The 27,922-nt window shown below is 34.6% G+C and overlaps 1 protein-coding gene across 1 annotated transcript; it reads right to left on the reverse strand.

Moving 5' to 3' along the window:
* Window positions 1–502: 502 nt before the first annotated feature.
* Tmem18 (transmembrane protein 18) lies at window positions 503–27,537 on the reverse strand. Its single transcript, XM_069842108.1, has 5 exons — window positions 27,185–27,537; window positions 14,527–14,644; window positions 11,707–11,761; window positions 10,845–10,938; window positions 503–7,398 (listed from the first exon to the last, which is right to left on the reverse strand). The coding sequence occupies exons 1-5, from the start codon at window positions 27,245–27,247 to the stop codon at window positions 7,258–7,260; spliced, it is 471 nt and encodes a 156-aa protein (XP_069698209.1). The 5' UTR covers window positions 27,248–27,537; the 3' UTR covers window positions 503–7,257.
* Between the last annotated feature and the right edge of the window lie 385 nt (window positions 27,538–27,922).

Genomic DNA, 27,922 nt, shown 5'->3' on the forward strand with positions numbered 1-27,922 from the left:
GTCACGTCATCCTCAGTGTCTCTTGAACCACTCTTGGTTTCGACACTATGTCAGTGTCTCTTGGTTCAAGAGACATTGAGGATGACGTGACATAGCGTCGAAACAGGCCGTCTGTCGAAGGTATATACCTTTTTTAATAATTTTAACACTTTTTAACGTATGACTAAATAAACATCCTTGTTTTTCAAAATTTCACTAACCTGAGTTTTTCCCACATTAAACTTCGTGGCCAGCTCATGAACACTTAATTTCTCCTTCTCACTATGCTTTACAATATCTACTTTCTCTTTTAGTGACAAACGTTTATGTTTTTGTGACTTTTTAATGTGATAGTACTTCCAAACACTCAACTTCACAAACTAAGAAAGTACGGACTGCTCACGTACAGTATCACAACTAACAACTGTGCTGCTTACCTTCAATAAAGTAGAAGAACGTTCAAATGCACGATAATGATTGTTGCAAAGAATTCCGTTAGAATTGCGTTTAATTTACAACCGTCTTTTTCTTTTTTTTTTCTTTCACGCTGTCCGTTATTTGGAAGTTTTAATTGTTGTTGGGAGATACATTTCAGTGTCCACGTCCGTTATTGAGAATGTCCGCTATTTGGAACAATTTTATCATAAGGGCCAATGTTATTTTGCAGGGGAATTTTAAAATGTCCGCTATTGGGAAGTGTCCATTAAGGGAAGTTTCACTGTATATACAGAGCGATCAGATGAGGTGGACATGAGTAATGGGGTTTTCACTGTGTGGTGCTGACACACTTGCAGCGGGGAACAGTGGGCTGGCAGAGGCGATGGTGCAAGTGTGTCCTGGTTTGTGTCAAGGTTAGTGAATCAGTCTCCAAGTGACTGGTGAGTGACACGGAACATACAATGGTATATTATACGATGTTCTCTTTTGCATTTAAAGTGAAAGTGTGAATAAGTGTAAACTGTATAATAACTAATCAAATGTTTACTACTGTACAATGGGTAAATATTTATGATTCATATGTGTTAACCCTGTCTGCCTGTCAAGTACAAAGGTGGTTTGAAACACGATTTCCGAGTGTAAAAATTCCATCATGTACAACAATCCATAATCTGTATAATAAATTTCAGGCAATGAAAAGTGTTCAGCCTAAGAAACAAAACAGACAACATAGGGTTCTCACAGAAGGAACATTAGATGACATTGGTCATCGATTGCAACAGTCTTCTAGAAAATCACTTACGTGTCTTTCACAAGTACGAATTTCTTAGGGCTCAGTGCAAAAAAGCTACTAAATTGTTACAGTTGCAGCTGTATACAATAACTAAGACATGCTCTTGATCCGGGTGATCCTGCATGTAGGTGTGCATTTTGTGAGTGGATGCTGAATAACATTCATAATGGACTAATAGACCCACACTGAATATTTTTCTCAGATGATATTTCATAAAGAGATGCCAGAAATGCGTGGATAACGAAGACGGCCAGTTTCAGCACCTCCATCATTAAAGTGTTAAGTAAGACACGTTTTAAAATAGTTACAGAAAGTTGTATCAAATACCTTACTATAATAATACCGGACAGCTAGCAGTTTTGCGTGCGAACGACGTTGGTGCTGCTACCTACCTGCCAGTGTGGAGATACTCGCGAAACAAGCTGTAATCAACTGCAATGTATATTGTTGCTGAGCTAGTTAATTTGTTAATAGTTTTATGAATTAGTACTAGTGTTAAAATATCAGGGTGTATATGTGCTGTTTATAATTGTGACAATTGCAGCATTACAAATTGCTCCAAATCGTACTTTCGATTTCCGACAGTTCATAAAACGTAAGTCAACAACATCCTTTAGTAGGCCTAATTCCTTCGTCTTTGTGTTGATAGAAAAATATAAATTAGTTTTTTTATTTAGACCTAATAAATAAATAAAAGTTAAAATGTATTGGATTTTAAGGTTTTATCAAATTAAGTTTTATTGTTGTCCACATGCCTTTACTAATTATTACAAGCATCAGATTACTATCAATTTTATCTTTGCAGTTGTCAGCAATGCGTATATAAAACATTACTGTAAATTCATTCCTAATATCAGATTGATTTTGTCTCGGTAAACCAAAGAAAAAATATGTAACAATTAATTACGGAAAGTAATATGAAGTATGCAATATTTCTCATAATAATGCAGCTTTGATATAAGATAATAATTTTACATTAAATATTAAACATTTCTTAAGTGTTTCATATATAATTCCACATTAGTAACTCACGTTTTAAACAATAGTCCGAATCTCGCTATGTTAATATTTGTATATGGAAGACCCTTTCAGGATGGGGAAAAGGTGTTGAGATGTATAGTGAAGTAACAGCTTCCAACAGCTGGATTGCAAACAAGAAAGGACTTTCGACTAGTGAATGGATATCTAGCCTGAAAATGACAGCAAATTTAGCAGCTGTTCGTTCCGTTCCCGACAGATCTCTCGATGGTACCCAGTGCAGACATGGCTGCCCGGAGATTGAAACTTTAGCACACGTCTTGGGATTCTGTGAACAGGGATTGCTCTTGAGGAACTCTAGACATCATCTTGTAAGATCCAAAATTGCTGCCGCATTAAGAACTAAGGGCTGGATAGTAGAAGAAGAAATCTCCTGTCTAGCTGAAAATGGGTCAACGAGACGAGTAGATATTTTAGCATACAATGCTGACACTAAACAGGGCATCATTGTGGACCCCACGATACATTTTGAAGTGGGATGTCATCAGTCAGCTGAGGTCCACCTTGAGAAGAAGTCGATCTATGAGCCTACAGTCAACTATTTCAAGCTGAAATATGCCTTAATTCACGTTGAGGTATTCGGCTTGCTCATAGGTGCCTGAGGGACTATACCAGTTTTTTTCGAAGAATTTCGACGGAAATTTGTTCTGCCAACATCTTTGAGGGATGACATTGTGATAATTGTGTTAAAAAAATCCTGCCAAATCCTAATTAATCACATGGTGCCACATTAATAGCAATTGTAATGTTTCACGCCTTATCTTTGTTTCCCTTTTTTTTTTTTTTAAATTTAATACCTATGTTTACATATGTATAATAATTTTTTTGAGGATATACTGAGTCCGTAAGGGCTACCCTCAATGGGGGGCAGTTTAGTATTATTATTATTATTATTATTATTATTATTATTGGACATAATTCCATCCCTCTGCGCTAGATGTCAGGTCCGCAATTTTTCGCACTCACGCCAATGCTGCTAGTATACAGCTGTCCGGTATTATTATAGTAAGGTATTTGGTTGTATGGCTATATCAAGCGATTCTACACTGTCCGTATCCCACCATGAGTGCATCAGCAGCACACAGTGAAAACCCGTCACTCTTGTCCACACTTCATCTGATCTCTCTGTATAATTTAAACAATCTATATATATTGTTCAAATTTAGTAAATTATTATGGTCCAAATATCACCACAAAGGGCAACACTAAATTAAATTAAAATTGAATAATACAGCTACAGAAAACGAAATCATTTATTATTAATAATCCACATTCAAGCTCTGACAATGAGCTGTTTTAGTAGGCTCAGTAGTCACCTATTATATTGCAATGCTGACCTACTTGATAACTAAGCAATGTTAGGTGGAAGATAGAAATGTGTTAAAGACAATTTTAGTCAAACACATTTGATTCTTATGTTTCACATCACTGGCTTTCCTTCTTTAGATGCTCATGAGAAACATTTTTCACATACATTCACACAATGAACAGGGAACTGCTATATTTGATGAATCAGAAGTCTGACATGAAGTGTTTTGTATAAAATGTTACAATAACATACACATCAATGACAAAATTTACTAAAAGGAGAAGACAATATGAAATGTAAGCAATAACTTGGAAGTGAACAATAATTAAAATTCAGACTAATGATCCATCTTCAAAATAATCGAAAATATTTTTAAAATGTGAACATAATGGAGAAAGATTGTGCTACACTGTATAAACTAGAAACTATCAACAATGAATGGAAAGTATTAATGTTATAGACTGGAATGTTAATTCTTAGAGAGAGTTAGGAACACACCTATATGTATAGAAACTACCCCCTAATCCAAATTATTTCTGCAACAAATGCATTTAATTTTGGACGGAAATTGTTGGAAAAGGAGGTGAGCTCCAATTTTGCTTTAGATAAGAACGTTTTATCTGCTGGCATTTAAATGATGTATAATGCACTTAAAAAGCAAGGAGGATATGACGAGTTTCATACAATTGACATTTCTTTTATTGAACTTTACTCGTAGTAAGGCAGAATTTATATTGCATTCTTATCTCTGGCATTCAATAATGACAAAATGTAATTATATTAATTTCAAATAATGATCCATTTCTATTAATTGATGTTTTAACAAGGACAATGTAATACAATTGAAGGGTTTGGGGGAAAAACCAGGCAGCTCCAATTTTTTTTTCATATTTGAGTTGTTTATGCATAGAGGACAAAAAAATACGCTCTATCGTTTGGTCGAAGAACCAAGTAGTTCCAAGAATTATATTCACAATTATAATGCATTTTAGACCTGCCTCTTCTGTACATGCTTATTGTTGGCGGCAAGTTTTTCTTCATTATCTCGAAAAGTACTGAATTGGAACTGCCTGGTTTTTCCCCAAACCCCTCAATTGCAATGTTCAAGCACTTTTACAGTAACACTCTGGTCCTAGAAGTACATCATCTTCCATTACAGTAAAATTTTAGCCTTTCCCCATCCCATTATAAATACCTACAATAGCAACCTATAGTGGATAATACAAATGTGTGGTGTATGAGGTAATACAGTATGTTAGAAATTGGTATTTAACGAACTGTACTGAAGAAATATGCACAAAAATTTCCTAATAAGCTATTAAATAAATAAAAAGAAGTATTAAAAGGTTCTGTTATTCATTTAAAAATCACATTACGAAATACTAAAGTGCTGTTGCTCCAATTGATTTTTTTATTGCCTCAGATATTAGCTTCTACATTATGTAGGCGCTTAAACAGTTGTCGCCTATCTTACACTACATAATTTTTTCAAATATTTTGAAAAAGATTTATGCAGCTCGTAAGAACGAAATCGATATGCACAACATTAAACTAATGTTATTAGCATTAATACAATTTGAAAATATAAAGTCCGGAATTTACAAGTTTTCATTTTGTATGTAGTTATTCGAAGGGCTTATAGGCCTGGAACCAGAATTTATTTGTAAAATACGACGATTTTTTCACCGAGTCTGCTTTCTTTTTTTTATCAGTTGAACAAGTTCTTCCATAAGCTGAGAACGAATTTTCTATGTGCATAATTTAAACTAACATTGTTAGTACTCCGGAATTTACAAGCTTTCATTTTGTATATAATTATTCAAAGGGCTTATAGGCTTGAAATCAGAATTTGTAAAACACGACAACTTACTAAGTCTGTTTTTTTTATCAGTTTAACAAGTTCTCCATAAGCTGAGAACAAATTTTTTATGTGCACAATTTTAAACATTGTTAGCACTAATAAAATTTGAAAATATAAACTCTGGAATTTACAAGGTTTCACTTTTCACTGAGCCTGAATTTTTATCAGTTTAACAAGTTCCCCCCTCTCCTCTTCCTGAAACAAAAGTTCACTATTGTAATCTGTCTTCAACAAACTCAACTCAACTTAACCTGAGTCTTCCACTCATATATGTGCATTTTTTGTAGGCATTCATGCTGCGAATTAATTCATAATTTCGGCGAGATATATAATATTTCAAAATAGCAATATATAAGCAATATATGCAGAAATCTTTGTATATTAAGAAGCTCTAGAACAGTCCAGAACTTCAGTTCAGTTAACAACAGCTTTATGGTAAATTCATTTTCCGATTATTACTATACATACACACAAATAAAACAAATCTGCCCACGTAAAGTAGATTCCCATTCACAATTTCCGCAATAGAAGTGTATGGTCAGTATTATATTCTCATACGAAATAACTATATTTATTTTAAGTTTATAGTATGAAACAAAATCACAAAAATTTGGGCATTTTACAATAAAGTGCCAATGTTTTTAATTTACAATAAAAATAACTTGTAAGAGAAATACATGTCAAAACATTTCATTATTTAGGACAGAAGATTAGGAACACATTGTATTTTTACTTGAAAAATATAGTCTCAAGTTGTGAATGATTTTTATATTACTAATATGAAACCAAAAAAAAAGGGTACAAATATTAGTTTAAAATCATATTTATTTACAAGAAAATGACAAATCGAAAATCAGTGCAGAGTTAAGTTTCACAGACTTATGCAGCAGGAAGACAAAATGGAAATAAATTGAATGTGAAAAGTAGTTCATTTATAGAGAAGGAAGTATCATGCAAAATACTGTAATAATCAGAAGTCAGTGGAATGAAAATGTCAAACCACGAAGAATTTTCAGAAAAGCAAAATACAACACTTTTCACCTCTAGATGGCAGTTCTGCCAAGCTGCACAAAAGAAGGAAACTATAGGCCAGCCGCCTTAAAGGTGATACTTCTATAAATTCATTTCACTCAATATGCTTCCTTAATTAATTTACAAGCATCAAAGGGAAATGATGTTACTCACATCCTAAATCGTACTTGTGATATGTGAACAATTTGTTAAATCAATATCTCAATCCTCTTTCCTCTGACTGAGCAGTGCATTCTGCATTTCTCCTTTTCCATCAATTTCTTGTTGTTCTCATACATCTTTATACCTCCTCGTTCATCAATCACAGGATGAAATATGTGTATAAAAGCGGTTGCTGTGTCAGGTCAGGTCAAATTTTTTTTAAATCAATGAAAATGACTGCCAAAGCTGCAATATGAACATACTTTGCAATATAAAAACATCTTCAAACTTCTATATCACTTTCATTGTGATACCTGACGACAAATTCCACAACCCTGGAAGTAACTATGCTCAAACTATAGTTCTTAGAACTATATCTGTCACATATGTCAGGCAATGACTTTATTACATACTGTTCATTGGTTAATTTAGTTTGTTTCAGCTTCTTGTAGAATATAACTGCCACCGCACTCTTTTTGTTAAGTACTGCAATATGTTAAAAGTTTAGGAGCTTAAGCAGATATATACCTCTGTTTCTTCCAAACAAAATGTGCCATATAGGTTGTTAACTGCAAGACAACATGTGACTAGTTCACTCATTATACATATGCATGCTTTCCTTCCATTCATCTGCACTTGTAGGTCACTCATTCAATGTTTCAGTTCTCATTCTGCCTTGGGGTGGTTCATCATCGAGTTCTTATGCTGCTCTTGCTGCTGGCGTAAATGTAACGACTGGGCCTGTTGGCGAAGTTGAGCTCTTTTGAGTTTCGTCATTAGTTGACTTGATTGCCATAACCAATTTGCCTGGAAGCAGAATCAAGATATGACGTTTCTACACACAGCATGGGGGGGGGGAGAGGGGGGAAGATTTTAGTGAAATTTGCTTTACGAGGGGGATCCAAGAAATAACGACCGTTTTGTTGTAATAATTAAAAAAATATATATTTATTTCAAAAAACAAAGTCTGTTACATAACTGAAGCTTCCTTTACTTCTCTACATAATCACCACCTACATTTAAACATTTGTCGTATCTGTTCACTAGCTTTAGAATTCCCGTGTTATACTCCTCTGCCGCCAGTTCATTAAGCCAGGTGTTCACCGTCTTCTTCAACTCTTCTTCACTTCCAAAACGCGTATCACCCAGAAAGTCTTTCAGCTTAGTGAAAAGGTGAAAATCGCTAGGAGCAAGGTCTGGACTATAGGGCGGATGATCAAAGATTTCCCAACCGAACTGATCCAGCAATTCTCGAGTTGAAGCAGCAGTGTGCGGGCGGGTACAGATTTTGTGGTAGCCAAGATGTTGCAACACAATTTCACCAAGCAAAGAACGAGAAATGTCAGGAAAGGCAATTCGTCGAGTGATGTGCGCCTGTCTTGCAAGATTCTGTCGTTCACTTTAGTCTTCAGGTCTTCTGTGATGAGTGATGGGCGTCCGGGTCGAGTTTCATCGTGGACATTTGTTCGCCCATTGTTGAACATTTCGCACCATTTTCTCACATTTCTTTCATTCATTAAAGTATCACCATACACTTCTTTCAATTGCCGGTAAATTTCTGCAGGTTTCAAATGTCGGGCATTCAAAAATCGAATCACACTCCTCACCTCACAGTCGGCGGGATTATCAATCACGTCGTTCATTTTGAAGTAACACAAAATGCACAATGGCGACTTGTTGCAACCAGTACTCACAACATTATGAGAACACATGTTAAGGAAGTCAGTTGACCTTCACACAAGGAAGGGGAGTCAGCTGCGCGGCGGGTATGCGCGAACGGTCGTTATTTCCTGGATCCCCCTCGTATTTACTAAGAACTACGAAATCTTATATTTAAGGGAACATTTAAACGGTTTTTAAAACTTCCACAATTTTCATCCAATATAGTAGAACCTCTATTATCCGTGGTAATGAAGGGGATGGACTGAACAGTTGATCGAAAAAATCGGATAATCCGTACCATGAAAGATTTTGTAATTTCCTCCATGGTCTCGTATTTAACTCGCTAGGTAGTGGATCAGAAGTTCGCTAATTTAAGTCCGGTTGTCAACGACTGGTTTTTTAAGAGGCAAGGAAGCCCTTTGTAATGACTGTCTCAGGAAAGGTAGGAATAAAGGAGGCCTCATGTTGTAGATTTACATACTTTTTTTAAACTTTATCCTTGTTTTTTTAATTAAATCGCGCAGTTGTAACTCCAATTTCGTATTCTGATCCAGGGACGGCCCGTCATTATGTGCTACAGTGCTACAGCACAATTATAATTTTTGCTCAAATTATGTATTTGCAATATCATAGTATTTGATCTGCCATTTGACAATTTCCCGTGGTTATGTTCACGACGCGTTATAGTGTTTAGTCTTCGCTCTTCGCTCTTTGGTGCCTCAGGCGATACGTTGTGCTACTCAAAACTCTAAATGAGAATGTAGACAACTAATGCACATGTGCGAAGCTGAAATCACTGCCCTGATTGGCTATTTTTACGCGGGGAAGTGCTGTAGTCAGCTTCAGCACAACACAGCTTGGAGATTACAAAAGTAAAGCGTAACGAAAGAATGCTTGTTTGTGCAAGTAAGTACAATATGTTTGGTAATTCAAGTGTCCGACCGCTGCAGCCATCTACCTGGTTTTTGAGGTTCCTCCTGAATCAGTCAGTCCAGAAAATTGAAGCCAAGGAATTATGTGACAGTATAATTCGGGAAACTACTTATCGTTTCAGTCTTTAACCTACCTAGACGCAACAAAATTGTTAAACAGCAAATTTTTTGAAAATCTTTTGCATAATTTTCCTGAACGCGAACTTGAAGTTGCTGTCAACAGCTATACTGTACTGAACAAAAGAGTGTTAAAGACACAACTTGGAGTTCTATATGGAAGACCCGACTTCCGAAATATAGATGGAGCTGTTCAATTGTTACAATACATAACATAGCCTCCAACAATTCACAGGATCCATTCTGTGAAGTAACGAAGTTGTTAAATATTTTGGTTACAACACCAATGACCACTGCTGAGCCAGAAAGATGTTTTTCTTTCTTTAAACGCATAAAAACGTTTTTAAGGAACACTATGTCCCAGGATCGCCTCACTGCTCTTGTAATACTGTCAATAGAAAAGAATATGATGTCCAAGATGGAGGGGTTTAACTCCAGGATAATTGACAAGTTCTGCAGTAGGATGGAACATCGTATGGACTTCATATTTCGTCACTAGGCGAGTCTCAAATTAAGATAAATACATATAAGTGTGTACAGTAGGCCGATATAGAGATTGTAGCACACTCATTATTTTGACCACATGCTGCTACTGTTCTGATCTGAGATGAGCCACAGTTTCTCTTTCTCAAACCATTTAATTATTTCCATTTTTTTCGATACTTAGCACAATGCGTTTTCTCTTAACATCCGTGGAAGACTTTTTATATACAAGTTATATTATAGAACGGCAATTCGAACAGTAGACAATGCTGTGTAATGATAAAGGTTTGTAATAACACTCTCTAGCAAAAACATGTAGAACCTACTAATATGATGTACAGAGCAATACTTCATATAAGTTATTTATTTCTGAAGAAGAAAAAAAAAAAAGAGCGAGAAATACAGTCGGATAATCCGCCAATCGGTTAATAGGGTGACGGATAATCGGGGTTCTACCGTATTTGTGAAATTTAAACTACATGAATAGACCTACAATACTATCATCTGTACAAAATTTGGTGCCATTAGGGCTAACAGTTTTGAAATTATATATTTTTTAAAATATATTTTATATTGACATTACTAAAAAGACTCCTTCCATCAAAGTTCTCGAAATTTTTAGTTTGTATTTGCTCAAGAGCTTGAAAAAAGTCATGAGAATAAAAATTAATTAGCTTTTTGAGCTCAGTCTAAATAGAGAGTAACAAACATTACAGCATATTTTAATCTAAGTGTAATATGAATATGTCCCCAAAGGAATTTCATGTTAATATTTCATACAAATGCTAATTAAATTTTATTTATCAACATTTAATTTATCTCTGTGAGAAGTTTTCAGAACAATCTGACAATAATTGTTGTGGAAGGAACTTTTTTAATTCAATAAACTGCTTAAAATTTCCAAGTCGAGAAAACAGCATTAAAAAAAAAAATCTCTCAACTCATTCACGCACCGTATGCTTGGCCACATTTGATTATATGTCTAAGTCACAAAGTCACATTCATAGGGGGGGGGGGCTATAACATGAATGAATATATTATATATTATGCACAACTTACCACCATAATCATACAGTTGAGCAGGATTGGCACAGAGAAAACAAGAGAAATAAACATTCCTTGGCTATCGAAGTATTGTTGCCTTGAAAACAAACTGTGGAAAGAAAAATTACAGTAGTTAATGATGTAATTAACATTTTACATTTAAAAAAAATATATAAACAGTATATAGTACTTTATGACTACAGGTAACTTAAATTTCTGACATTGCAACATTTAAACTTTGTATGTTGCAGAAGCGGTTAAGAGAGAAGTTTAATATAATATTCTTATTGAATTTCGTATTCCCAAAAAGCTAGTTTGATTAATTAAAATGTGTCTCAGTGAAACATACAGCAGAGTCCGTACAGGCCAGTTTCTGTCTGATGCTTTTCCAATTCGCTGCGGGCTAAAGCAAGGAGATGCACTATCACCTTTACTTTTTAACTCTACTCTAGAATATGGTCATTAGAAAAGTCCAGGAAAACCAAACATCGCAAGATGAAGAATACATTTGTAGAGAGGGTTTGAAATTGCACAGGTTACATCAGCTGTTTGTTTATGCAGATGACGTGAATATCTAAGGAGAAAATTCACATACGATTAGGAAAAACAGGGAATTTTAGTTGGGGGGGGGGGGGGGAACACACACACAGGCATGCACGCACACACACACGGGGGGGGGGGGTGGGGGGCTCCTTCAAGTCAAATGAAATAAAAATATCAGCAGAAGCATGAGGAACTGATTCACTTTTCTAATTTTATTCCAATCTAGGACCTAAAACTACAAATTTTGATGGCGAAATAACCGCAATTCATACCTACATCCTTAAAGAGTAATAATATTAATATCAATAGATATCATTATATTACAGCAACTTACCTCCAATTACTTGCAGCCATTTCATTAATACTTTCTGAGAAGTATACTAGTAACACTGTGAAAGATAAAAATTGTATCAGAAACTGCATGCTATAATATTGATTGTAACATATACTACAGTACTATCATCAATATTTCGAGTCATCTAACATGTACTTAATACAACTACATCAAATAAAACAAGAATGTACGGTAATTTCTATACTATGCTTATTGCTATTTCATTACATGCTATAATTCTGTCAACAAAAATCTATAATTCAATATAAACAATGTACAATGTTGTTGAATAAAGTTTGACTGAAAATTCTTGGACGGAAACAATGTTCGTTTGGAATATATTCTTATTTTTCTTCTGCTATCATACTGCTATTACAACTACCTAAGTCTGTTACAGTCTCAATGACGAATTTTCCGTCTATCCTTCGAAGATGACCTAAGGATATATCTGGAAAAACATTTTCTGCATAATTTTACTGTTATAAATTATTGGAATATCAATTCTTCATATACATTTTAATTTCTTCAATGTCAAGCAATTTTATGTCTCATGGCTAGGGACCGGATTTTTATGTAATATCAAGGTGTAAAATATGTACATACATATTTATGTAAGAAAAATAAGCTGAATATGTACCAAAATATGTAAAATCATAAAAATATTTAGTATCAATATCTGGCAGGTATAGGATAGGCAAGACTTTCCAGTTGTGATTTCACAGAGTACCCGACTTTTTTACCGCGCACTTGACACATTACTATTTTTCCATCTGTAGTGAAAGCTTCGTCCATTGCAATCCATGATTTCATTTTTGTCGTTAGGGTTGAAGATACAGGGGCCATTTTAATTAGTTAAAAGCAGTAGATAAACTCACTTGCACTCTATACTGTAAGTACTGAAACTAGAGAACTGAGTGAAGTGAATGACACAACAGTACTGCAAGCACAGTTTCGCTTTACTAGATTAGGAGAAAATAAGAGGAGATGTGGAACACATGCATTTTAGCTGCTCCATGTAAGAAACAAAGTACCTTTTAGACCTCAAATTATAGGGATTTACAAACTGTTGTTTGAAAAGTGACATTCCTGTCTCATTCAGAAGGGTAGGTTTATTCCAGCAGAGGACGATATTTTCTAATTGCTCGGAAAATCCCATTTCCTTATAGGTCTACTAAATTTAAAGTAAAGAAGTCAAGAAATAACCTGAAAAAACTATTTATTTTAATCTTTCAACATCTTTCCAGTTTGTTCATTTACTCCAGCTTCTTCTCAAAAGTCGGCTACTTTATTACGTATTATGAATTTATTAATTTGTCCTACAGAATATCTGTGATACTGACAATTAATATTAGAGGAGAAAAATTCGCTCCGGAGCCGGGGATCGAACCCGGGTCCTTGGTTCGACGTACCAAGCGCTCTGACCACTGAGCTACGCCGAATTCAATCCACAATTGTCAATATCACAGATATTATTCTGTAGGACAAATTAATAAATCCATAATATTCTCACAGTTAGCAGTGCATGTAACTGCGGAATCCCGGCCAAATAAGTCACTCAGCTGAGTGCGCCCCTAGTATAATGGCAGTTGACATTGTACATAAACGTCAACATATATGCCTAACTAGGAGTAAGGCCACAAAGGGAAACACTGAAGGAGAGAATTCGGTCCGGTGCTGTGGATTGAATTCGGCGTAGCTCAGTGGTCAGAGCGCTTGGTACGTAGAACCAAGGACCCGGGTTCGATCCCCGGCGCCGGAGCGAATTTTTCTCCTCTAATATTAATTGCTTTATTATGGTTCATGTAGACTTGTCACGGGTTTTCCATGGAAAGATTAGGAAGAGGGTGGGTAAGATTGCAAATTGCATGGGAACGGCTTGGGTAGGTAAAAAGGTTTTTTAAATCTGTATATTTCAAATTGTAAACTTCCCCAGCAGAAGTTTCTTTTCTCCTTTTAGAGAATTAAAAATGAATAAAACCCCTAAATATGTAGATTTATGTAATACCAAGCCATAATATGTAATGTGGGGTAAATATGTAAAAATATGTAGTATCAAATTTTAATATATTAATGGTAATTACAAGATTCGCAAAGATTTGTTATTTATATAGTTAGGTTGAAAGGATTATAATATGTATTTACATAAAAATCCGGTCCCTATTCATGGCATATATAAGCTCTCTTATTTAAGATAATGCTGAACATTTTTAATAGCTTTGATAGGAGACAGCAGTTTTATATGGAGTCCCAGTGAAAATTTCCAGTGCTTCTGTTGGTCGGCCAGCAGCAGATTATCTTCACTTCCCCCCACCCCAAAAACTGCAACTGCTTGCATCTGCGAACTCACGGAGATTCGCCTAATTAAAACTTCGTACTTAATCCAATTGCCACAATTGATGAGTTGTGGTGGCGCGAGATTTATCACACCAAAATATAAGGTAAGACATCGATCAGTAAGTACATACTTTCGGTACAGGCTCTGATAAATACTGCATTGAAATCTTGCGCATTTATTTTTATCAATTTTTTTTACAGCACACTGCAGCACATTTACTCCCAAACTGGACATTTAAATCCAAACACAAGCGAATTTAAATAATTTAAATACAAGTTCATTGGGTTAATAACATTTATTAGTACTCACCCTCCTCACAATGTTCATCTTACTAAGGCAAAATATTGGTGACATAAGTTTCAGTCAAAGACAGGTTATCAAGTTCAAATTGAATTAATTAATTCGTCCAAAAATTTTTAACCAGAAGTGTATATATACGAAAATCACACTTGTACATACTTATGAAAACAAAAATTACTACTCACACAAAGTAAGGAATAGCAAAACTTGAAAATTGCTGTGATTTCTTGTAAGCAAAGTCATCAATGTTATTACAATGTGGAAAATTATAAGTCCTGCAAGCCATGGGTCATGCCAATCAACCTGAAACAAAATAGATACACATATTAAACACACACGCAACTATACAGTATAACACTAACTTATGTCTTATTTTTAATCAAGTACAGGTATGCAAAAAAAGAAGCTGTAGTTTATTATGTAGAACCAGAGTGTGAATTAATGGGAGAAAGGGAGGGAATTTCCCAGATTGTAAATTTGTTTCCCTAGCTGATGATAACAATATTTTTCCTACGTAAAGATTAATTAATTAATATTAAATATTAATATTAATTAATATTTTTCCTTATCTTAGTAAGCATGATGATATATTCTGATAGTCAATATAATGTAATATAATCTAATAATTTTATTTAGAGTTCAGTCTAATTGACATATCATAGTTTAAAATCAATAACACAAATGTAAATGATCATTGCATATTATACAATTGAAATGCAAACGTTTTCGCCCTTGGGCATCATCAGGCATTTGACTCACAATATCTTATACAATTTTTGCTATATCTTTGCTGTGCAATGTGTACCAGATAAATTGATATTTACAATCTTGTGTATATTAACAAACAACTATTTACATGGTTAACACTATGGTAAATAACAATCTGAAATTTTAAATGAATACTAGCTCAGTTGGCCATGTATTGTGGGTCCCTATCACCACGGCATGGCGCGTCCTCAGGTTGCAGATCGAGGAGACGGCCTCCAGATATGGAGGGTAGCTGCGAATATATTGAATAAACAGTCGCGGACAGCCGATGAGGGGTGGTCCTCCAGCTTGGGGGTTGGGCGAAGGGCTAACAACCCATCACCGTAAAAAACAGCTTGTTACAAATCCTTCAAATAAGCCTCGGAATGGCATATAGAGTGTTAGTTGGGAGGCCAGAGGGAAAAAGACCTTTAGGGAGGCCGAGACGTAGATGGGAAGATAATATTAAAATGGATTTGAGGGAGGTGAGATATGATGATAGAGACTGGATTAATCTTGCTCAGGATAGGGACCAATGGTGGGCTTATGTGAGGGCGGCAATGAACCTCCAGGTTCCTTAAAAGCAAGTAAGTAAGTAAGTAAGTAAGTAAGTAAGTAAGTAAGTAAGTAAGTACTAGCTCAGTTGGTAGAGCAGCTGGCTACGGACTGGAAGGTCCGGGGTTCGATCCCAGGTGGTGACAGGATTTTTTCTCGTAGCCAAACTTTCAGAACGGCCCCAAAGTTCACTCAGCCTTCTATAAAATTGAGTACCGGGTCTTTCCCGGGGGTAAAAAGCGGTCAGAGCGTGGTGCCGACCACACCACCTCATTCTAATGCCGAGGTCATGGAAAGCATGGGGCTCTACCTCCATGCCCCCAAGTGCCTTCATGGCATGTTACAGGGATACCTTTACCTTTTTTACAGATATTAAAATTATATGTGATAAAATTTTAATATCTGTATTCATTTAAAATTTCTGATTATTATTTACCATAGAGTTAACCATGTAAATAGTTGTTTGTTAATATACACAAGATTGTAAATATCAATTTATCTGGTACACATTGCACAGCGAAGATATAGAAAAAATTGTATAAGATATTGTGAGTCAAATGCTTGATGATGTCCAAGGGCAAAAACGTTTGCATTTCAATTTTATAATATGCATTTGTAAGTGTTACTGATTTTAAACTATGATATGTCAATTAGACTGAACTCTAAATAAAATTATTAGATCATATTACAATATTTTTCCTGATAGGGAAAATTATTTCCCCCCTCTCGAGTCCTAACCTACAGATTAAATTCAATATTGGTTATTGCCAGAGTCTGTGAATGTTTCATACCAATTTATAGACTCTTCATATAGAATTTTCTCAGTCAGTCAAAAAAATCAAAGGGAGATAGGAGGAATTGCTACTACTTTGAGATGTGAATTTAGAAAAATTGGGAAAATGTTTGACATTCGATGGGTAGCATCATCTTGCAGTACTAGTACTGTAAAAACTGTAATAACAAGTTACTCATCATTAGTCCATTATTTCAAAACTAAATCTGGCACTGAACTAGTAATAATTGCTCGTTCAGTGATTATACATACAAGTGTTAAAAGAGTAATTCAAGAATGAAGACTAAATCTGTCTCTTCAAATGTAAGAAATAAAGCAAAATATCAAGGACTGCCAGAAAAGTTCACAACATGGAGCTTGTTGTAGAGATAGCATCGTTCAGAGACACCTTGGAAGCTCTAAAACAACTCTCACTATATTCTCAATCACAGAATTCAGATGCAATCTCACTTTCATCTGAGATAAATATGTTTATTAACTCCTTAAATGCAATGAAGGAAGCTGAAGCAAATGCTGAATATTTAACAAAAGGAAAGTATCAAGGTCACTTACTTACTGGCTTTTAAGGAACCCAGAGGTTCACTGCCGCCCTCACATAAGCCCGCCATTGGTCCCTATCCTGAGCAAGATTAATCCATTCTCTATCATATCCCACCTCCCTCAAATCCATTTTAATATTATCTTTCCATCTACGTCTCGGCCTCCCTAAAGGTCTTTTTCCCTCCGGCCTCCCAACTAACACTCTATATACATTTCTGGATTCGCCCATATGTGCTACATGCCCTGCCCATCTGAAACGTCTGGGTTTAATGTTCCTAATTATGTCAGGTGAAGAATACAATGCGTGCAGTTCTGTGTTGTGTAACTTTCTCCATTCTCCTGTAACTTCATCCCTCTTAGCACTAAATATTTTCCTAAGCACCTTATTCTCAAACACCCTTAACCTATGTTCCTCTCTCAAAGTGAGAGTCCAAGTTTCACAACCATAAAGAACAAGAAGTATCAAGGTCAAGATGTAAAAAGAACCACAACACACTGACCAAGCTAAGGAACATAACATATATTCAGATACACTAAGTTTATCATCTCTATTGTTTGTATCAATAAATGGATCTGCTTTAGAAAATTTTCCAGCAAAAAGGTTTGCAACTGCCTGCTTAAAAGAGGGTTATCACTCTGTCATTAACATGCATCATAGACAGGAAACTTTAAGGACATCATCTCATGCAAGATAATGCACTGGTATCAAAATGTTAAGTGTGGTTAATGTATGTAAATTTTGCCATTAAGAAATATTCAAGGAAGCGAACCTCCAAGTGGGGGGGGGGGGAAATAATAATAATAATAATAATAATAATAATAATAATAATAATAATGATGATGATGATGATGATGATGATGATTAAGCACTTATTTTGACATCATTAACATGGTGGAAGAAAAAAAAAAGTTTGCTTGTTAGTCGGCAAAAAGTGACTACTGAATATGAACTGGAAAAAAATTACATTCTAGCCGAAGTAACACAAGTTCTAAGGTTCCAATAAAATGGGATCAGGAGCTCTTTTCCTGGAAATAAATCAACCAAAACATGATGCTGACCACTCAGGCTTTCACTTTCTTGCTCTATAAAATGATACATAGTTAATAGAGAAGGGAAAAAGTATTTTCGCTTTACAGTATCACGTAGATAAACTAGCATTAAACATTAATAAAACTAACATAATTCAATTTAAAACCACTTCAAATTTAATCTCTGAAACATTGGACACAACTATCAAGAATATACCTCTACTAGAAACATCAACAACGAAATTTCTTGGTTTGCATATTAATAATACAATAAATTGGAAAAATCATATCAAAGAAATATTCCTCAAACTTAGCTCAGCATGCTTCGCAATTAGGTCGTTACAACAATTTCTAAACAGCAGTATCTTAAAGACAATATATTTTGCCTATTTTCATTCCATTATGTCCTATGGAATAATATTTTGGGGAAATTCTGCAGATAGCAAAAATATATTCTTATTACAAAAAAGAGCCATTAAAATAATAGTTGGAGCAAAGGCTAGAGAATCATGTAGGTTATTTTTAAAAAAATTAGAGATTCTAACCTTAACAAATCAATACATATACTCTATAATAAATTTCCTCTTATGTAATACAGAAAATTTTCCAACTAATTCAGCCATACATAGTATAAATACTCGCAGAAAGAATGATTTTCATACGCCATCATCAAATTTATCATGCTATCAAAGGGGAGTACGTTACATGGCGATAAAAAGTTCAATATTCTTCCTGAAGTCATTAAGAATCATAGCTAAAACCCTGCATTATTTAAGGTAAAACTAAAAAATTACTTAATATCTCACACTTTCTATTCTGTAGATGAATTCTTCACATTTCACAGTACTGTGTAAATATTTTAATACTATTAAATGGTAAACATATTACATTGTATAAAATATTATTGTTATTAAGGTATTAATTCTGTACATATTTCATATTTGCATTTTATATGTATTGCATTTATATTTAAACGTAAGAATTGGACATGTTCTTTATTCTGTGCTATAAAGCAAATGTAAGAATATTATGTAACGAATAAATCTATCTATCTAGATACATAATTTATGTAGATACTGATAAAGATTTTGAAGTGTGAATAACCTCCATTACTCTCATGGCACTGCATTGCCATTCCTATCATTATTTTATTTAACATTCAAATTACAGCATTCTTTTGCTTTAAGCTATAGTCCGCAGTAGAAGAGACAGTCCTATTAATGCTATTCTCTCTCTTTAGCCATTTAGGGGTCATAGTTGAAATGCTGTAATTATCAAGATGACACTTGGGGAATGACAATCATGTAGCAAGATCCCTCTTGTCATACTAATGAGGACATGATTATGAAAAACTTGCGAACTAACAAAAGTTACAATACTCTGCTGTACTTTTATTTTTTTTCTTTATTGTGGCAGATTTCTAAAAACAACCAAGAATTTTAAGTAAATACATTAAAATGTAAATAATGAATGACTAGAATTCAGAGGATGATGTACATTGCATTGAAACTAGTCAATCAGGTAATAGTAATATGCGTTACAAGAGCGGAATGTTAAAGTTTTCATGTTCGAGGAAAAGTTTGAAAAAGCGAAACATAGTTGAGCTTTTTTAATTTCCGAGAATTGAAAGAAAACATACCGCTCGTGTATCGTACATTATTTTGTGCGAAGATCGTTTATTACATACCTGAAAGAGGAATTTCTAATTAGTTGCAATGAAATCTCCATCTTCGTTTCTGTTCAATGACGGCAATTTTGGAAAACAAAAATATCTATCTTCAACATTGTTGCTTTAAAATGTTTTCTGTGTTTACTATACTCCAGCAGGCCATGATATACGTCTGTCTTTTTTTTTCCCCCAGTCTATAAATGCGAACTTAAAACAAACGGCTTCCTTAATGTTACATGCATCACGAAATGCAGTAACTTTAGTGGAGTTGTAGAGTTTACTTAATTTTTGCAAATATTTAAAAACAATAATTAACAGTGCAATTTAGGTGAAATTGCAGTGGTAAGTTTCCAATTTATAATTATTACTATACTGAACGTCTCTAAAAATAATATGTTAAAAGCCTAAAGCAGTAAAATGAATATGTCACTTAAGCGGTAAGAAGAGGGAAATTGTTATGTGTTCGGTTGGGAATACTGAATGTGGAATTTTAGACTTACCGCGGGTTGGTTTTGTGCGGAAACCAAGCAAATACGCACGATCTCGCACAAAATAACACCACAATTCTGCAGTGCCTGGGAAAAGTGACATAAGTCAGTTTCCACAAACCTTTGACTGGTTTATGTCGATTTGATTTTTTTCTGTATGAATTATTGTAATGGGAGAAATACTTATGTCTCTTTTTCCAAGCGAGGAGATGTTCCGTAAGTTGTCAATAAATTATCAAAAAAGGTTTGTGGAAACTGACTTATGCCACTTTACCCAGGCACTGCAGAATTAAGACATTAACATAGTGAAATTGTTATTTATTTAATTTAAATAACTTAACAGGTCATCAGTGAGATGTGGTAAAAGAGTGTAATCAAGAATGAATAATAAATGATACTCGTGTAACCGCTATCTATTCTGATTGTTTTAGCATTCTTTTAATTTAGCTACACGTAAAGTCTCATTTTACAAACCTATGGATCAACAATTGGCTCTCTTCTGACAAAGGAAAAATTTTACAGTCTGTACAAAAGAAACCAAATGACCTGGAAATGTACAAAAACTTGCCCAGACATGTTCAAACATTTTTAACAAGAGCCAGAACAGGTTACATTGTCACTCAATTGTACCTAGACCGATTTCACATTTCTGATAATCCTACTTGTCTGTGGTGTAATAATCATGATGAAGATCTGGAACACATTCTTCCATACTGTCCATCCATAAACCACAAAAGAAGTAAATTAAAATCATCAGTACCAGTTGCAGAAGACACAGCTCTGCAGTATATATTGACTACACCCCACCTCTGGCTACTGGCAACAGGCATCTATAATGAACACCGATCAAAATACGCCTCATTTCTCGTGAAAAACAACTGAATAGACTACACTGGACTATAGTGGACTTTATGTTGTCAGCAAACAGCTGGATACATTAAGAAGATTGATTAATTTAGCTACACCAGGTACAGAAATTCTTTTTTGGGTTACTGTATTGGAAAGAAATACGCACTTGTTACGTTTGACAAGAACATAATTTGTTTCTAATAATTTTTCTTGAATTATTTTATTAGTAATGTAAATATTGGTACTGATACTCAGTGCCGCTGTGGTGAATTTTTTCATGACCATATACTCCATTAGAGGTCTGCATGGCCAGAAATTCTTAAGCCTGGCCCGATCTGAATGAGACCCAAACTCGACTCAAAATCCGAGAGTAGACTGGGGCCAGAGGTCACAGGGGTCAGGAACAGCTGCGAGATATATCACTCCAGTAGGAACATGAGGAAAAGTAATCTATCAGTCTCAATTATTGGGACATTTTTCTATACTTACCAAACACTTTTTTTTTTTAACTCGTGGAAGATATTTTGTGTAGAAGTTACACAGTATGGATACTGGGACAGTAGGACAAGGACAACAGTAGATGAACAGGTAAAGGTATCCCCGTAACATGCCATGAAGGCACTTGGGGGGCATGGAGGTAGAGCTCCATGCTTTCCATGACCTCGGCACTAGAATGAGGTGGTGTGGTCGGCACCATGCTCTGACCGCCTTTTACCCCCGGGAAAGACCCGGTACTCAATTTTATAGGAGGCCGAGTGAACCTCGGGGCCGTTCTGAAAGTTTGGCAACGAGAAAAAATCCTGTCACCACAGGTTTGCTATAAATTGTGCGGAAGTTCTTAATGCCATTTCCTTGAAAGCAAGTAGTGACTATTTTACAAGTTTGAAAATCACCTACAAGTAACTGTTCCTTTGGCAGCAACAGCAGCAATACTGTGTAAGGGTAAAATACTCTAGGTAAAATACGTACTAATATAAGATACTGTACACTGGCTCACAAAACTTTTGTCCTACGAAATAATGTGGAAGTGAACTTTGTGAGATATTATGTTGGCAGTATGTCTACATACCCCACTTCACATGTTGTCCTGGGGAGGGACGTATTTGAACTCTGAGTTGCAGATATATACCTTCGTAAAACAATTTATAAATTCGTTAATCTTCGATGCTACTTACCCATTAGAGTTCTACGAAATGTTTATTTGGCCATTATTCAGTCTATCATTCAATATGGTATAACTGTTTGGGGTGGAAGTACAAAAATTAATCTTAGTCCGTTAAATTTACTACAAAAACGAATAATTAAAATTTGTTTGAAGAAACATTTCGATTATCCAACTAAATTAATTTATTCTGAATGTATTTAATATAGAATAAATTTATAAGTATACGCTGTTAAAATTTTATCATAAAAATCTTAATAAGTTTATATTACAGACACATAATTATGACACAAGACGAAATATTAATTCAACATTAGTAGAACCTAAATGTCTCACATCTGCTAGTCTAAAGCATAGCATTAATTTTGGCCCTTGGTTGTACAATGCTTCAGCTAAATTACACCCAGAACTTCTAACATGTAACCCACAAACATATAACAAGAAAATTAGAAACGTGTTAATATCTTCAATTTGATTAAATACATTTATAGCCTATGTGTATGAATTAATCAACCTATATTATATTTGTATTCTATAATTTTGATATAATATAATATTAACACTAGATATTATTCTTCTCTAGTGTTAATATTATATTATATAATTTCATTGCCGCTGAAATTTAAATTTTAGTTCCTATTTCATTTTATTTATTTATTTATTTTATTTTCTATATTTCTCTTATTCGCTGCTTATTCGGTCTCAAATTTTGTTAATACTACTGTATCTCCTTTTTTATATTGAGTGTATTATTTTATTTCCATTTCTCTTGTTTGTAATTATATTCTTTATTCTGTATATTTAAATTTAAATAAATAAATATATATATAAATAAATAAATAAATAAAATATCTAGCTAATCGAACAAAAGACAACCTTTTAGAGCAACAACGGTATATGTAACCAATAGAAATAAAACATTGAGTTTATTTTGCACCGAAACGTTTAAAACATGTTTATTTCTCTTGAGTATTATATAATATTACAGAAAAATTTTTCATTTTCCCTGCACGTATAAATACCATGTTGGATCATAAACATAGAATAGATCACATCGCGTTTTGACAAGAATATTATGAATATCCATGGGAAAATGTAATATTTTCAGATTAAAAGATTTTCTCAAACACCAGTCATGGGCCTATTCAGGTATTTCGTCCTATTGGGTCCACAAGGTTCCAGCCAGAATATGTAACATCAACACAACACAGTGGACGTATTTCTGTCACTGTTTGGGGATGGATTTCCAGGCTATGAGGAGGAACTCTGTGTAAAATTAAAGAGAATTTGACTTCCTAGCAATATATCTACATAATAGAAAATACTGTATGCTATCTAACATGCACATGTTGCAACAGGACAATTCCTCCATCTATACATCTTTGCTGTATCAGATATGGTTCCAATATCATGTTTGGTGTTGAAAGCACAGACATTTGCTATTTCTATATGCTTTGCTTATATTTTAGTTCGTTACATCCTTACTATATGAGAGTAATATGCAAACCTTTTTTTATGTGTGCAAAATATAAATTAAACTACTGTATTCTACGGGATATAATTGACAATCAAGTTTTAAATTATACACATACCCATAAAAATTTGTTCTATTAAAATTATGTACCCAATTTTTTAGAATAGGCCTATTAATCTATTGACTGTTAGTGTCACCTTTAATCCACGTAATTTTATTAATGTAGTGTTATTACTATGACAACAGCCAAAGAAAAATAAGCTATAGGCACCTTATAACGCAAAGAACGGTGGTGAGGCGAGGAGCTACAAAATGCCGTGTTTATTAAATTTATCTATATCACTAGACCACTAAGTAAACATATTCTCTTTAAGTTTGGAATTAAGTAGCTTGGTTCAACCTTTCTGTTGTGAGGAGGGGTGGTTTGTTACCTGTGGGGAGACTACCTACCGCCTACGCTATGGTCCTAGAGTGAGTACAAATACCAACTTAAGAACGAGAAAAACTATACAGTATATCGGACAAAAGTTTTGCGAGCCAGTGTACATACTACAGGTTTTCCTGCAGAAAGAAAGAGTGAAAGAAAGATAGCTGGATAATCCAATGATTGGTAATAGGGTGACAGATAATCGGGACTCTACTGCATTTCTCATCGGTAAGTTAAAACTTGACCTGCAATTACCATCAATAGAATCTTATGAAAACCTACTGAAGGAGAGAAACCAGAAAAATTACTAGAATTTTACACCACAAGTATTATCATCGATTGAAGCTAGACTCAGCCCAACCAAAAGATGAGACACATAGTGATGCGATTGGTGCTGAATGGATTTCATCACAAGGTGTGTTCAAGAAGAGACTTTCAGCAAGGTGATAACAGATGCGTGTATAAACTGTGCCATGAAAACTGCTACCTTTATCACACCCTACAGTGCAAAACATATGTAGGCCTATTACAGAGATAACTAGAAACAACATATAAATAAAAAACTATGCATAGGCCTGCTTATGTGTCTTTCCTATATCATTATATTGGGTAAAATATTAGCATTGGTTACATCAGCTGCTTGTCTATGCGGATGACGTGAATATGTTAGGAGAAAATCCACAAATGATTAAGGAAAACACGGGAATTTTACTGGAAGCAAGTAAAGAGATAGGTTTAGAAGTAAATCCCGAAAAGACAAAGTATATGATTATGTCTCGTGACGAGAATATTGTACGAAATGGAAATATATCTTTTGAAGAGGTGGAGAAGTTCAAATATCTTGGAGCAACAGTAACAAATATAAATTATACTCGGGAGGAAATTAAACACAGAATAAATATGGGAAATGCCTGTTATTATTCGGTTGAGAAGCTTTTATCATCCAGTCTGCTGTGAAAAATCTGAAAGTTAGAATTTATAAAACAGTATTATTACCGGTTGTTCTTTATGGTTGTGAAACTTGGACTCTCACTTAGAGAGAGGGACCTAGGTTAAGGGTGTTTGAGAATATGGTGCTTAGGAAAATATTTGGGGCTAAGAGGGATGAAGTTACAGGAGAATGGAGAAAGTTATACAACACAGAACTGCACGCATTGTATTCTTCACCTGACATAATTAGGAACATTAAATCCAGACATTTGAGATGGGCAGGGCATGTAGCATGTATGGGCGAATCCAGAAATGCATATAGAGTGTTAGTTGGGAGGCCAGAGGGAAAAAGACCTTTAGGGAGGCCGAGACGTAGATGGAAAGATAATATTAAAATGGATTTGAGGGAGATGGGATATGATGATAGAGACTGGATTATTCTTGCTCAATGGCGGGCTTATGTGAGGGCGGCAATGAACCTCTGGGTTCCTTAAAAGCCAGTAAGTAGTAGTAGTAGTAGTAGTAGTAGTAGTAGTAGTAGTAGTAGTAGTAGTAGTAGTATTATGTATAATTTCAGAAGTGAAATCTATTCATGACTTGCTAAAATAATTACCGACTAAAACTCTCTACACTCGTATATTCAAGGGTAATTATTTAGCCAGTCATGACCCTACATAAATACCCTAAAAAGTGTTTTCTTCGGTCGTTAATTTTTTATTTGTTGAGTATATTGGTGTTCAATAAGTGGTGGAAAAACTGTTGAAATTATTATTGTGGGTAATTTCCGAGAAGACGCTGGTCTTGTACAAGGTACATATGTGACAAGGTTAGTGGGTTGGTTGAGGGGGATATCTAAGTGACGTGAGGCCAAGGAATACGAGAAAAAATTTCAATGTTCTTAAATCATTGAAATCATGTCACTTAGATATCCCCTCCGCAAACCCACTAATCTTGTCACATATCTTGTAAAAGACGGGCGTCTTCTCGAAAATTACCCGAAATAAGTTTAAACACACAGTGCAAATAATCGAACATAATTTCAACAGTTTTTCCGCCACTTATTAAAACACAAATATACTCAACAAATAAAAAAATGACAAAAACACTTTCTGGGGTATATATTTGTAGGGCCATGATGAGGTAAATAATTAGGCCTACCACATTAACATTTCGAAGCTACATAATAGTGTCTCCAACATCAGGGAAAGGGGATTCCTGCTTTCGCTGATTATGAAGTCTACGCCGGTACGTAGCTCTGAAAAGTTAAATATTCCTACATTTACGACACAGTGCAAAAAAAAAAAAAAAAAAAAAACACCACTTTTTACACTTGTTTCACAATGTCCATAAACTGTACTCCCTACAATATAGGCTAGGCTACGCTGTAGGCCTAGTCTACTTAATTTAAATTTGGGTAGTTTTAAAGATACAATGTAAAGATCTGATGTCATGGAAGATAGAGGGACCAATGTCTGATTTAAGTTTCTTTATAGGTTAAATGAGGGGATAGCTAAGTGACATTAAGCCGAGGTACGTGTGACAAGATCAGTGGGTTAGTTGAGGGGGGGGAGATTATTTACCGGTAACTGATATGAGGCCGAAGAATTGTATGACATCATACCTTTCCATCGTATCTTTAAAATTACGGAATCTTATAATTTACATGCAATAAAAACATCCTTTACAATCTAATCACTGAGAAATACTGGCTGTTTTGTCCAAAAACTAAATGACATGAAATGGTTACATATTTATTTTGGACCGTTTTCTTTTGTACTGGCGACACATAAAACACTACACAGAAGCTGCACTGAATTAAGAGGAGGGAAACCTTTGTGATGTAACTTTTGGCACTGTATCTTGTGACAGGTGTAAAATAATAAATCAGTAGAGGTGGCATTTCTTGTTTAAGTAGCTGTAGAATATGATGTAACAACACAAAAAGTATAGTTTGGTTTAAACATACATTACAAGCCACAAGATAAATATGATATAACTTATTAACTAAATAAAGCGTGTAATTATATTATGTAACCAGGAAATGACAGTGAATAAACACTTTTGATGGTTAAATAAGTATGGCTACAATACATTCCATGTATTGTTCTTACTGCTAGGTTATGAAACTATCGATATTATTTTACATGCAATAGCAAAATTATATCTAATAGTATACAAACACTCTGCAAGAAGGTCCAAAATCCGTCAATTTCATCTGTCCGTATCAGCTGAGGATCCACCATATTTGCCGTAAGTCATTTGTTAAACAATATTCAAGAAACCGGTAAAGTGTGTTCTACAATACACACACTGAAATTCGCAATGTGAATACGTCACAGTTGGTATGTAAGTTGAGTGTAAATATTACAAATATTTGCCATTTATCAATTAATAAATATTACACACGTAATATACGAGGACGCTATTACTTCTGACAACACGAAAACTTCCATACCACAGACGCCAAAAGTAGAAACTGCATTGAAACGATGTTCAGATCCACCGAGTAGGCCAAGGTCTACTGCATGTTATGTATCATCTAGACTAGACCCAGTTGAAACGAAGGAGGAATGTTAAAAATAAACGGGACAGGGGCTCTACATGCCTGTGCCATCCCATACAGCAATAACGATTTTTGTTTTTCTTTTTTTTTTATGATAATACACATAATATTATAAATTGCAATGCGGCGTTTAGAATGACAATAGGTTCCTGGTGCGCAATTACTCGTAGTTATCATGTCACGTAAGCATTATGTCTAGAGTTCGGACTGATAAGTGCTAAAAATATCAAATAGGCAGGCAAAAATGCACTGAAATTTAAGAAAATACCTATGCATTTATATAGACAGTAAACGCTGAATAGGCACTACATCGATATTTATTTTTTCATGTTTCTGTCATATCCTAAATTCAACA

The sequence above is a fragment of the Periplaneta americana genome, chromosome 12 (assembly GCF_040183065.1).
Source record: "Periplaneta americana isolate PAMFEO1 chromosome 12, P.americana_PAMFEO1_priV1, whole genome shotgun sequence".
NCBI classification, from domain to species: Eukaryota; Metazoa; Arthropoda; class Insecta; order Blattodea; family Blattidae; genus Periplaneta; species Periplaneta americana.